Raw genomic sequence first — 12,618 nt, 5'->3', positions numbered from 1 at the left:
AAAGGAGGATGCAGAGCAATTGCTGTCTTATGGTGTTCAGCTCTCCGGTGACAGCCGCGGCTCCCGCACGCGTCATAGCTTGCTTACATAGTACACCACGCACTCGCACATGTCAAACGCGACAGCTCAGCGTGCGACACGATGGCAGTCAGCCCATTCTCGGAGGCTCATGGCCAATGCCACTTGGCTATATTTGGAGGCCCGAGATGATGCCGATGCCGTGGTGAGGGTGAAGTCAGCTAGCCTTAACGGCTGTCGTCCAAGCTCCCGCCCAGTGGATCATCCTGCATAACGCATTGGACCCCTCTACCTGGTGTCCCCACTTACATTTTCCTCGTGGTAAGATACTTTCTTCTTGCTATGAGCCTTCCTGCCCGTCGACTCTTGTCCCATCACTCATTTCAGCGACGACTCTCCTCGCAGAGAAGCATGCTGAGCAGCATGCCACAAGCTCGCTCAGCAAAAGCGATCCTAAGCCACCAAGAGCGCACCGCGACGGAACCGCGAGAGAACGACCTGCACACGGCCACCGTCGCCAAAGTCACGCCCGTCAACGACCGGATCAAGCGCTTTAAATTCGAAATCAAGGAAAAGGACGGCTTCAACGTATGACGATCTCCATCTCGCTCGCGACATGCGCTGATGGATAAGTCAGTTCCTCCCCGGCCAATGGCTTGATGTCTTTGTGCCCGATGTAGACAAGGCCGGTGGCTTCACCATTACCTCGTCGCCCTCCGAAGCCCTGCCGCGGTCGGATCCCGATTTTGTTCCCTACTTCGAGCTAGCTGTTCAGAAGAGCCCTAATAACCCGCCGGCAGCATGGCTGTGGCAGCCGGCGGAGGACATACTAGGCAAGGAGGTCACTGTGCGTGTAGGCGGAAGCTTCGTGTGGCCTCCCCCGTGTCTGGACATGAAAAAGATTAAGCGCGCCATCTTCATCGCTGGAGGTGTCGGAATTAAGTGCGTCCAGCTCTGCCGTGACCAAGTCGCACGCCTCGCCCGCTAACACCCCACAGCCCTATGATGTCAATGATGACCTACATAAACCAGAACTACCCGAACCTCGAAGTACGCTTCCTTTACTCTACCAAAGTCCCTTCGCGCGAAACCGACCCGAGCGAAGTCCTCTTCCTGCAAGACGTGCTCGACCTGTTCCGCATACCCAGATTCAAGGTGACCAAAGACCGCCTTGAGCTTTTCTTTACAGGCACGTGGGACGGATCCGAGATGGGCACAAATGAAGGTGACTTGATACATCCACTCATGTCTCTGACGCTGCCGCAAATTGACTCGGCTACCGAAGTGCCAGTGTGTGCCTGGACGCATCGCATTGACGACATTGCCCTCTCTAGCGCAGTTGGCAACAGGAAGGAAGCCCAGTCCACCGTCTTCTATGTCTGCGGGCCCCCAGACATGACCGACGACATGGTGAAGTTTATCAAGGAGCAGGATAATGTCGCTCCAGAGAGAGTGCTGTGCGAGAAGTGGTGGTAATGGAAAGGTTAAGGTAATTTACCATTGGATAGTTCAAGGCGATCAATACTAGGTTTTGCATTCGACAATGATCCCGTCGCAGCGGCAAGCGCTGTTGTATGTACGACGCTCACACCATTAACTCGAATTTACGCGCCCACAAAGACCGTAAATTCCAGACGGCTCGTGATAGTCGAGGGACTGCTCCACTAGACTAGCTCCACATTTCAAAATTCAGTCTGGGAACCATGGCCATCAACGTTATTCGCGCCACACGCCGTTTCCTGTCCGCGGGCGCTGTACGGCACAGCAAGCGATCGCTTGCGTTGTGCAACCCCGCGATAAGGCCTTCCACTTCATCCGACCTCTTACCTTGGAGTTCTATATTGAATTACCCGATTCGTCGATATTAACCCACATTCCTCGGTACAGGAGCAGGGATGGCGCAAGGAACAAGCCGTCTAGCTCCCGCCTGCAGCGCCGACCTGCAAGTCTGATTCGTCGTCACACCTCACAAGCTGTGTGATCGCGCAGCATGCGCGTGCCACTCAGCGCCTGCGATGGCTCTTTCGCCCCTCAGCTCCCTCACTGGCGTCGGCTAAGATGGGGGCTTACATGGCTGTTAAGAGCGTGAAAGGCCCCGGAGCGCTGGATGCTGATGCTTTTCTTGTACGTCCGGACCTCGAGCACGAACAACGACTGTGTGCGACCATCGGAGGCTTTTGGTAGCATCTCCAGCTATCGACTTTCGGTTAACGACAATTGCGCAACAAGACTGGACGGCGCATTCCAGCCTTATCCCGCAATCGCGATTCGTCCGAGCGCAGCTGAAAGCGCAGCATCACGTATACGGCAACGCCCACCACCGCACATCACCGTCGAGCGTGACGGCTTCGAACGCCCGTCATGGGTTTTTTCATATCGCGAACATGGCGCCTGCCGAAAATCATCTACTTTCTCATGATTTTTGAACTGCCATTCACCGTGGCCAATCTTGCCCTTTTCGGTATCGCATCGCCAAACCTCTATCGCACCATTTTGTGGAGAGTGGGAGGCGAGTTCGGCTTCAACTCGAAGCCGAGCACCGTTTTGTACGCGGCTGCGAATTACCGGCCAGTAGATACACCTCTAGTATGGAGTAGCTTGTAAGTAACATACCGAATCAACACTACAATCCATATCCTTGATATCATTCCACTCCACTTCAAACCTGAATAGTGTACTGATAATCACAGCAACACCCAATACCACCTCGTAATCGGCGTAGTATGCATGTTCTTCTGGCTCGTCAAAACGACCTTGTGGCTCCTCAAGGTCTTCTTCCCAATCCTCTCGCTCCTCCTCCACATCGCGCTCATGGCCCTATGGGCATACGGCATTCACATCCAAACCGCGCCCGACACCATTGACCCAGAGCACGTAAACAATGGCGCACCCTGGTATCTCACCAAGAATTGCAATATCGTGGACGACAAGCACATCAAGAGTTACTGCATGCAAGCCAAAAGCAGTTTCGCCGTTAGCATTATCATGCTGTACGTCCCCTACCACCCGTACCCATCCGAGTAAAACGCTAACTCTACCCCAACAGCACCATCTACGTCGTCTTCTTCGCCCTATCAGCCTACTCCCTCATCCCAACCACCGCCCAGAAACAAGCCCACGCCGCCCGCAGAGCCGAGAAGAAAGCCGAGAAAGAGAAGTGGGCCTCATCGCCCTACGACAACGAGATGACTGCCGACGAACAATGGCAGCACATGTGGGAACTCCAACAACTACCCCGTACACCCGGTACCGTTGGCGGCATGAAGTCGCCCATGACACCACGCACACAAGCTTTCAACAACCTTGGCGGCGAGGAGGCTGCACACGGAGGAGGAGGTTACTACAGCAATGTGCCTGCGGGAGGGAACGGCTGGTATGGGCCACCGCAGCACCAGCCAGGCTCTATAACCATCAGTCCGGTTATGGAGCAAGACGAATACTACTCGCCACATGAGGGCAAGGGGAAGACACCGGGTTGGGGTGGTAATGCGTACTAAGCACTTAACGCTTATCGACGTGCAATCATCTTCTTTTCTTGTCTGGGTTTGGCGTTTGAGCGTGGTTGTATGTTTTTTTTTCGATGATACCAAATCTGGGAACTAGGCTTTTCACTCATTATGAGGTGTGAGGTGGAAACGGATAGTCTATCCATTTCAATATGTAACGTTACGTTTTCTGTGACACTGGAGTTGATGGCTGTGTTGAGTATTTTGGACAGGCTTGTCTGTGTGTGATGAACACATGTTGCTAGTAGATGTCCTTTCGTAGGCTTGTGGGTTCCTGGAGAAGCAACATTGCAACACTGAACTACCGCTTTCAACTAAAAGAAAAAAACGATTAGCAATCGCATATGATTCATATGACGAACGCACAGCAAGATAAGTGCTCTTGTGGGTTCCTGCCGCGGGTGGTGACACGAGACAAACGTGCAGGATACGACCCCGCTTCCTGCATGCACACCATGGGCTCGATAACGAATGGGTTCGTACTTTCAGATAGCTCTAGGCAACAGCTCTGGAGTTAAAACTATGTACCCGTCTTCTTTCAAATGCTTTACGACATAACCCGTATCGTTCGGGCCCTGCCAAGATGTTATGCACCAATTGTTCAGACATCGATCTCATTGCGATCTTGCAAGGCCATCACGAAGGCATACCGCTCAGGAAGGGACACGAAGTGTGGGTCACACGATGTTCTGACCCTACTACTATCTGGACATGGGACTCGCAGTCTGGCTGCGAGTTCTGTGAGTTCATTTCGGCGACAAAGGTCAACTTATTACCGCGAAACGATCTGCTGCAACCACGCTATCTCCAACTTGACCGCGGAAAAAGCCTGATGAGGGTATCCACGAAGTCTGGACCTGTAACGAAGCTGTCGTCTCATGTCAATATATTCTATGACTTTGAAGACGGAAAGCCTGAATATCAAGTTGCTAGCCATCCTGGCTTGATAGTTCCTTTCGGCGTGTCCGCGGAGATCGAGACACCAGAACTTCAACCGTCTCCGCTACGAGTAAATGAAGTTCCGACCTTGCTTGACTTTAGCGCTACGAGACGACAACTACAGAACTGTCTGACTCATCATACTTCCTGCAATCAACAGATAGAAACATTCAGTAGCCGGCCAAGCCGGCTTAGGGTGATCGATTGTCACACACGAGCAATCGTAAGACCTTCTGGCAATATCCCGTATGCTGCGTTGAGTTATCGGTGGGGCAAAAGCAATAGCGGGTCTCTGGACCAGCAAACAGACATGCTTCCAGCAAGACTCCCTTCAACGGTAGAGGATGCTATTCGAGTAACCCAGAGTCTCGGCATTCGTTATCTTTGGATCGACGCATACTGCGTTCTCCAGAAGAATGAAGACGATTTCAAGCACCAGATTCGCCAAATGCACCTCATCTACCGCTCTGCTCAAATCACGATAATAGCAGCCGGTGATGCGGACGCCAGTTCAGGACTGTTGGGCGTTTCGGTACCGCGGGATAATGTGCAAACAAAAGGTCAATACAACGACCTCAATCTGGTTACATTCTCGCCCTGGCCTTGGGCCTTGATATACTACACAGAAGGATGGTTCCGACGTGGCTGGACGCTTCAGGAAGGCTACTTTTCAAGGCGGAGGCTCATCTTCACTGAGAAACAAGTTCTATTCGACTGCGATGAAGGCGTCATTAGCGAGGACCTACAGCATTCTCAGATACGTTATCATTCCGAGTTAGAGAAGTGGCAGCCAAACGTAGACGGAGAGACGATCTACGATTTGATTGAGTCGTACACTGAGAGAGTCCTCACCTATGATATTGACATCCTCAATGCATTTGATGGCATCTTGGGCGAGTTCGAACAACAAGAGCCACCTATCAGATCATACTGGGGTATGCCTTTGCCTTTCGATACATCCGGGTATCTCAATGGGCTTCTCATTGGATTGTGTTGGCGCCACGATATCCAGGATGAGAAAGTCAATCGTCGTTTAGGCTTCCCAAGTTATTCTTGGGCAGGATGGCTGCACAATCCGGATGCAGTATATCCTATACGAAAAACACCGAACACGACCCTGGTGGTTGCAAAGAACCTGGCGATTCTTCTTGAGAAGCAGGATGGGCTTCTGCAGTCTTTGGGAGACTTTGAGAAGGCCAGTCCGAATTCTTCCCAGCGGCACCACTATTCTCAGCGGATACATATCTCAGCACCATCGTTCAAGATCATGCTACGCAAGAGACCCGTTGTTGGAAGGCATCTTGGTCGCGTAGTACATGGTCACGATGCATCGGTGGTTCGAGGTGGACACGACCTCTGCTGGTCCGAAATGGCGCGACTCGACATCCCATTCGAGTGCCTTGAATATTCGCATATCGGTCCTGAGGCAGCTGAGATCAGAACTTGCTACGCTATATATTTATTTCGCGCTTACGAAATGAAAGATCGGTACAATGAGCCCATGGACACAGTTTTCGCGTTCCTCCTAGTACACAAAGTAGGGTGGGATTGGGAGCGAGTCGGTCTATGGTTACAACCATTCGAGGCTGAGGCAGGTGCTGAAGATCCTCCAGTGATCACTTACATGTTTGTACCATGGCTCTCAAGCTCTTTTTCTTACAAGACAAGGGATTTTTGGATTACGTGAGCTGTGGATTAGTATTCGAAGCAAACTACATCAAATGGCTGGGAAATTTTGGTCAATATCTCTTTGAGAAGATGTTGGAACGGACCAAAGATCTTCAAGCGTGATTTGAACATCGTACGGTTAACTTGATAGATGGTTTTTTGTGTAAGAGATTTCTATCTTCAGTCCATACTCATGGTTTGGAGAAAATCTAAGTACGGCTTTTATGTCACTCCGTACCTACACAAGACGCCGATCTTCCAACTCAAGACTTGCGGCATGATGCATACCACACTCGCTCCCACACTCATTCCCATGCTCGTGCGAAGCCGCTACCCTACCATGATTCTCACCTCTCTCGGTGCAAAAGTCCGCAGAAAGCTCAATCGTAGACTCGGTATCGGGACAGGTAGACGTCAATGTCCGGCTACCTCCCCTCTTAGGAGCACTACCAAAGGTCGGTGCGGAGTTTGGATTGCCGTAATTACTGGGGCCAATGGATCTTTTGTTTGTTAGGAGATGGGTGAATATACCGCCGCAGGAGCGCAGGGCGGGTCGGAGGAGAGGGAGGGACGCTAGACGGTGAATGTCAGCGACCTGGTTCGAGGAAAAGCTTCAGCATAGATGACTGACTTGCAAAGGATGCCAGGTTCACATCGCATACTGCCCATATCTGGTCGTCGATGCCGTCGTATGTGAGATCTGGATGGGGGTTTCTGCCAAGGGCGACCGTATGAGCAATGGTACCGAGTGCTGAACCGCAGACCCTTCGAATATATTAGTGAAATGTTAACGCGTTCACTATTTGCGACTTACAACAGGCCAGCCGCGAACATTGCCGCTACAGCAACCTTGCGTGCTGTCGAGATATGCAGTCTGGATATCTCATAGAGCGGACAGAGTAATATCGCGACCTCAAGAATGAAATGAGGTATGGCCGCGGCAAAGAGCGACATCATCGGCGGCAATGTGCACTTGCCAGGAATGTCTTTGTACCAGAACTTCTGAATCGGCTGGCATTGCATCGTGATGAGGACAACCTTGTGAGGTCAGCGTACCGTACTCAGAAGTCGATATAGGTCGTTGACTTACCCTGACAATGATCCAGCATGCCGAGCAGACGAACAGGATTCTGATAGGCTGTCGGATGACGGAAAGACCAAATGTTCTCCAGTAGAAGCCTAGTATGACGAACTTGGATAGCCCGACGGAAAACGTGTAGAACCACATATCTACCCATAGTTCTAGGAAATAATGGTATACGATCTCGTCTTCTGCCATGTCGATGTGGTGAAGTGGTCTTCCGAGTCCCCATCGCATCTCTGGTCGCCGTCAGCGCTTAGTTGTTAAGACCGCAGGATAGTACGTACTGTATATGCTGATGAAAGTGAAAGCACTTCCAGTGGACTGTACAACTGTAAGTCTTGTATCGATACAAAGTCGAGTACACATACAAACGCAACTGCGGCCAAAACATCTTCCCATACCAACGGATGGCTGGTCTGACGGCGTGCAACCAACCGAAAGACAAGCGCGACTGCAGCGGCAGTATAAGTTATAAGCGCCGCTGCGTAGAGTTCAGGTTGTCGGTTGTGCCCCATGGCGGGCCACAAAATGTGTCGCAAAAGGATAACACAGATTATCAACGATTGATATCTAGGTATATGAGACAACGCTCGTTTGTACACTAGCGATGAACCTTGCTCTTTTGGGACTAGCGTGGTGTTATACTGAGAATGTTTGGTTTTAGAATGAATGAAACAAGACACTGCATGCGAAGCTGATTCAGAGAATTAGATCGTATTAAGATGGCGCGATGAATGACGGTTCTGCGGACGTAGCGCTTCTCGCATCTCATAGCTGATGCTGGTAACAGTCGTGCAAGGCAGGACAGCCCTTACTCAAATCACAGCCGCAGCGGCCACCTGGGCGGTCGGTTGGTGACTGATAAGCGCAACGCACTCGATAGGATGCATCTACTCCAGAGATCGCGAGGCTGCACGATGTTATGGCTTGGACTGATGTGGATCTTGCCGGGTTCAGGTCATTTTGCAGGATCCCCAACTGCATCTTCAGGTGATCTTAAGGTGAGCTATGATGCAAGGCTCGTGTTTGCCGGCAGGCGAACACTTGGGGTTCAGCCAGGATGTTTCGCAGCTCGAACATCTATTTGTTCAGCACGGTCTTACTACGTAGACCCTAGGGACTGATGTCTGAGCACTGGTGATCATTGTGGTCTCTGCTCCGCAGGCGGGCAGTTATGTTGATCGATAGACTTGAGATAGCATGCAGGCCGTGTTCGGTGGTATTGCTGCAACTTCTTCTGCATTCTGGTAGACTGTCGTGGGGTTCTCTGCGTGTAAATTATTATGCTGGTGCCAGTGGTGGTTGTGTGCGCATCACCACACAAAAGCCCTCTCCGTCGTGTATTCGTAAACGCGGGATGAGTGCGCAGTCCAAGAATGCCAGGTATACGCTGCTGATGACCGACCGATTTTCAAATGTGGATCAACGGTCCTGCATCGAGATGCATCTACGGATTGTGATTGTTGTTCCGTGTGGGAAGGATCCCATTCGCACGGATCTGTCAGCAGGGCGCCCTGGCGTAACAGCGAAAGAACTCAAGACCAGGTTCGTATCGGACGCTCGTAACGAGACCTCGGGCAGGTCGTGTATACCGGTTGTCACAAATATCTTCCGATTGGCATGACGTCTTTGTGGCGTGGTTTAAGCCCGTGGGATTCCCTAAATCGAACCATGCCGCATTGCGATCGGTCTTCCTACGGAACTTCAGATGCCATCTCAGGGTCCGCGCGGCTATCATGGCTTGATGCTGAACCCTGGATGTGGAGATCTCCAGTCGTTACTCGTTGCTACTGGTGGACTAACACCAGACGCAGGCTGAGGTGATTCATCTGCATATGCGTGGAAGATATGCGCAAGATCGTTTTGCTGCATTAGAATGCGTGCCCTTTCCAAACCTCGTCGAACCAGAGGCAGATGCGTCCATGGCCGCAGTAATTCATATCCATTGCGTATATGCTGCTCCTGCTTGGTTTCTTCGATGAAAGAGAGAGCCGTATGGTTGTACGCTATGAGTAAGGTTGCGAAGCACGCAAATGTCCTAGATAGATTTAGTTAGAGATCAACATGGTTGAACGCAATGATCATACGGGTATAGTGTAAAGTGCGTTCCCATCTTTCTTCCCATGAGTTGCTCGTCTGCTACACTTAGAAGCAAGGCTGAACTCTTTATGCAGTGTCGCGCATGCTCCCTTGTGACTACAATCGTTTCGTTTTCCTGAGCACTGGCCTCCCCTTCGCTGTTCTCGAGTATCCTAAGTACTGAAGGCCAGCCAAGCACTACGTGTAGAGCCATGTACTGAATCCTTAGGAAAGACTTCCTAGAGTCAAACAGCGGCGTCGAATCCAAGGGAAACCGAACGGCAGAAGGTAGATGATGGTACCATTCGCGCACTTGTTTACGTAGCTCGCCAACGACGACCGGGGCGAAGATGACCTGTCCTGTAACTGGAAGGGGCGGTCGCATGGTAAGTGCACGTAGCAAAATTGACTCTGCAGAGACACTTACAGTAACCGACAACTTCAAGAGTCTGTGTCAAGAACTTCCTAAGGCTGATCTGCGCCAGAAAGAAGTAGAAGCCTGAATCCTCCTCTTCGAACTGGGGAAGTGGCACCAATTCATGGAAATGGCGTAGTCCGATGGGATGCATTTTACATGTCGCCTCAAGTCTAAGCACATATTTACGTTAGTAAAGTCTTTCGCTATCGAGGCTAACGATGCAAGCCGCGCTTGGATAGCTTACTCGTGCAGCACGGTGGAGCAAGCCCAAAACGCTCGGTTGAATGCTTCTTGGTCCGATGGGCTGTAGCGTTGCATAGTTCTGGAGCTCAAGATATGCATGCAGTCTCTCGCAGCCTGCGTGATGGAGTTCCATGTCTGCAGTGGTCTGATAGCGAACTTGAAGTATGAAGCTTGCAGTATCCGACACTGAAGGCTACCTAGTCCGATGCGAAGCGATAGGTGTTCGAGGAGGCGACAGCCACGTGCAAAGTACTCCAGCCCTGGAGTGAGATTATTCGGATTATCATTCCTATCTTCAGAGATTGCACCAAGGGCTAGTATCAGGAATGCTAGGCATGTTGATGCACTAGGGTGCTCAAAGCTACTTGAGTCTGCCTGTTCAAGCGCACTGACGCAGGTTCGTTGATCGAAAATAGGTGTCCATCGAAGGAAGTTTTCCACAAAAGATTGTTGGAGTCGTCGGCACGTTCGTCGGGATAGATCCACTGGACGTGAGATGACTGCGTCACACTGATCCGCTAGTTGTTCACCGGCTAAGATCTGCCAAGCTGTTAGCACGAATAGTAAGATGTCTCAGCACCGCGTTGGCAAAGTATAGCAAGGGAGCTACATACTAGTAATAAGTTAACATGATATCTTAAGAGCTATGTGTGGCGGCTACTTTACCCTCATCATCGTAAAAGTCAGCTGTGTAGTCCCAGCTCTCCACATGGATGTAAGAAGGTGCGTGAAAAGTAGTGAGGCTAGGCCTCGGAGTTTTTCCTTCGGTGCTTGTCTGTCGATAAGCAAAGTCATACGATACTGGTGTACCAACTGATGGAACAGACATGGTGGAGTTGTTGATCGTTTCAATTGCCATTCGATTGGCGCTCGAGTGTCGTGATCTGGACTCTGGAGGAGGGTGCATATCGCTATGAGTAGACGTGTTGGGTGAGAGTGCTGCAGAACCAGGCGCATATTGATTCGTAGATTCTAGCTTGGCTTCAACCTGTGCCAGTCGTCTTTCAATGCTTGACCAGGCCTCTGACGGGGGGCCGACTGGTTTTGTGCGGTCGCCGACTGTTGGCTTTCGGTAGGTGCACTCAATTCCGAGCTCAGTACAGAAACCACAAGACTGCAAATGTCAACAAGGGCATATACAAATGCAATTTTGTCTGACGAACCGGCTTCTGGGCGTCACAGCGTGTCTTCCGAAATCTACAAACGTTGCACTACGAGCTATGAGTAATTAATGTCGGAAGTCAGGGGTAGTGTTGCCCACAGCTATCGCTATACGTTTTCTGGGGTAGTTCTCGACGACTGTCAGGCTGCCCGCTGGGCTGGTAGACGGGCAGCCCTCATCAAGTGGAAGTCGTGATTGGTCAGATCCGGGAGATTCGCCATGCTTCCGCTTTTCGGCCATGACAGCAGTCGATGATCGGAGATTGATGTAGGCAGCGAGCAAACTGCATGGTGCGGGTGGGTCGCGCTTTCATAGGAATTGGTCGTCTGGAGTGGATGATTCGGCTGGCGGGTGCCGTCCCGTGTGGAGACCCCGCATCCTTGTGTCGCCTGCTGGTTTGAGCAAGTAACCTGCATGCGACTTATCCTACGCAGATGACAGGCCAAGGTCGAGATATGTGCCAGGTGGTTATTACACGATAATGTACATAGTTGTAATCTCATACGGCAGCCCGTGCCATGGTTTCTTTAGCCTCCTTCTCTTTCTTGCGCGCTTCACGTTCCGCCTTGCGCATAGCTCGCAGATCCGGTGGCTTCTCAATGCTGAATCTAGCTCTTAGCTCGTCGATATCCGTCTCCAGCTCTTCCTCCCAGTAGATGTTGATTACATCGTCACTTTGTGCGCCGTTGCGTGTAGCCCACGGCCCATAGACGTCCCAGAAACGTCTCCATTCAGCCTTCTTCAGGGTGAAAGCGCTAAACACAGCCAAGCCAGTCATAGGCAGGCCGGTATTGGCGAACTCGAATGCCTTGAGAGCGACCTCGCCTTCACGGAAGACGGGTAGTCCAACCAAGGCATGGTAGAAGTCGTGGCATTCACGATACCGCTGCATGACATATGCACACTCCTCGTCGTCTATGTACTGTACTGGCGCTCGTGTGTCTGGTGAGACGCCCTCGCGGTCAAGCCATGCCGCGTATGCATAGCCCAATGTGTTCGGAGGGAGTTTGCGGAGGCGTGGAATGTCGAGCGAGGTAGACGTCAAGCGTGGTCGGTCGCGTAGTATTCGTCGGCCCGTTGGATTGAGGAGCATGCGATCGCGAAGCTTGTAGATGAAGTAGGGTTGCGCGGTGGCTTCGCCAAAGGATGCAATGAGGTCTGGCTTGTGTAAGCAGCGAACCATGACATTGAAACTCTGGATCGTGACTACCTCCTCTTCGCGGGTCCAGGAAACTTCCGAGACCCGAGCCGATTGCCAGCCCTAACCTTTCCGTACGCGTCAATGGTATGTGACCCTCATAATTCGGCGGAGGGCGATTGAGGACGGAGAAACAGCGTGTTGATTGCGCGAATGATGACGCTTGGAAGATTGAGCCCGACGCCAGCTTTGGGAGCCGACATGCTCGCACATTTCTCGCCATTTGCGCGTTTGAGTGAGGGATTGTGCACAGCGCGGGTTTGATGGTTCTCATCTGGTTCGAGCCGATCATGACGCGATTCT

The 12,618-nt window shown here is 51.5% G+C and overlaps 4 protein-coding genes across 4 annotated transcripts; 2 read left to right on the top strand and 2 right to left on the bottom strand.

The window, feature by feature from the left end:
• Nucleotides 1–429: 429 nt before the first annotated feature.
• Nucleotides 430–1,494, top strand: J4E86_008607 (uncharacterized protein; the record flags this gene model as incomplete). Its single annotated transcript, XM_051449118.1, has 3 exons — nucleotides 430–606; nucleotides 656–960; nucleotides 1,017–1,494. The coding sequence occupies 3 exons, from the start codon at nucleotides 430–432 to the stop codon at nucleotides 1,492–1,494; spliced, it is 960 nt and encodes a 319-aa protein (XP_051299537.1).
• Nucleotides 1,495–2,379: 885 nt separating this feature from the next.
• Nucleotides 2,380–3,515, top strand: J4E86_008606 (uncharacterized protein; the record flags this gene model as incomplete). Its single annotated transcript, XM_051449117.1, has 3 exons — nucleotides 2,380–2,618; nucleotides 2,709–3,008; nucleotides 3,065–3,515. The coding sequence occupies 3 exons, from the start codon at nucleotides 2,380–2,382 to the stop codon at nucleotides 3,513–3,515; spliced, it is 990 nt and encodes a 329-aa protein (XP_051299536.1).
• A 3,203-nt stretch (nucleotides 3,516–6,718) lies between these two features.
• On the bottom strand, nucleotides 6,719–7,410 carry J4E86_008605 (uncharacterized protein; the record flags this gene model as incomplete). Its single annotated transcript, XM_051449116.1, has 3 exons — nucleotides 6,719–6,845; nucleotides 6,946–7,142; nucleotides 7,222–7,410. The coding sequence occupies 3 exons, from the start codon at nucleotides 7,408–7,410 to the stop codon at nucleotides 6,719–6,721; spliced, it is 513 nt and encodes a 170-aa protein (XP_051299535.1).
• A 4,206-nt stretch (nucleotides 7,411–11,616) lies between these two features.
• Nucleotides 11,617–12,538, bottom strand: COQ4 (Ubiquinone biosynthesis protein; the record flags this gene model as incomplete). The annotated part of the gene is made up of 2 exons (XM_051449115.1): nucleotides 11,617–12,275; nucleotides 12,328–12,538. 2 exons carry the CDS (start codon nucleotides 12,536–12,538, stop codon nucleotides 11,617–11,619), a joined length of 870 nt encoding a protein of 289 aa, XP_051299534.1.
• Between the last annotated feature and the right edge of the window lie 80 nt (nucleotides 12,539–12,618).

This window comes from Alternaria arbusti (assembly GCF_024043155.1).
Source record: "Alternaria arbusti strain BMP 1465 chromosome Unknown scaffold_14, whole genome shotgun sequence".
In the NCBI taxonomy this organism is placed as follows: Eukaryota; Fungi; Ascomycota; class Dothideomycetes; order Pleosporales; family Pleosporaceae; genus Alternaria; species Alternaria arbusti.
The sequence above is the reverse complement of the archived record's forward strand: the minus strand, read 5'-3'. Positions and strand labels throughout refer to the sequence as shown.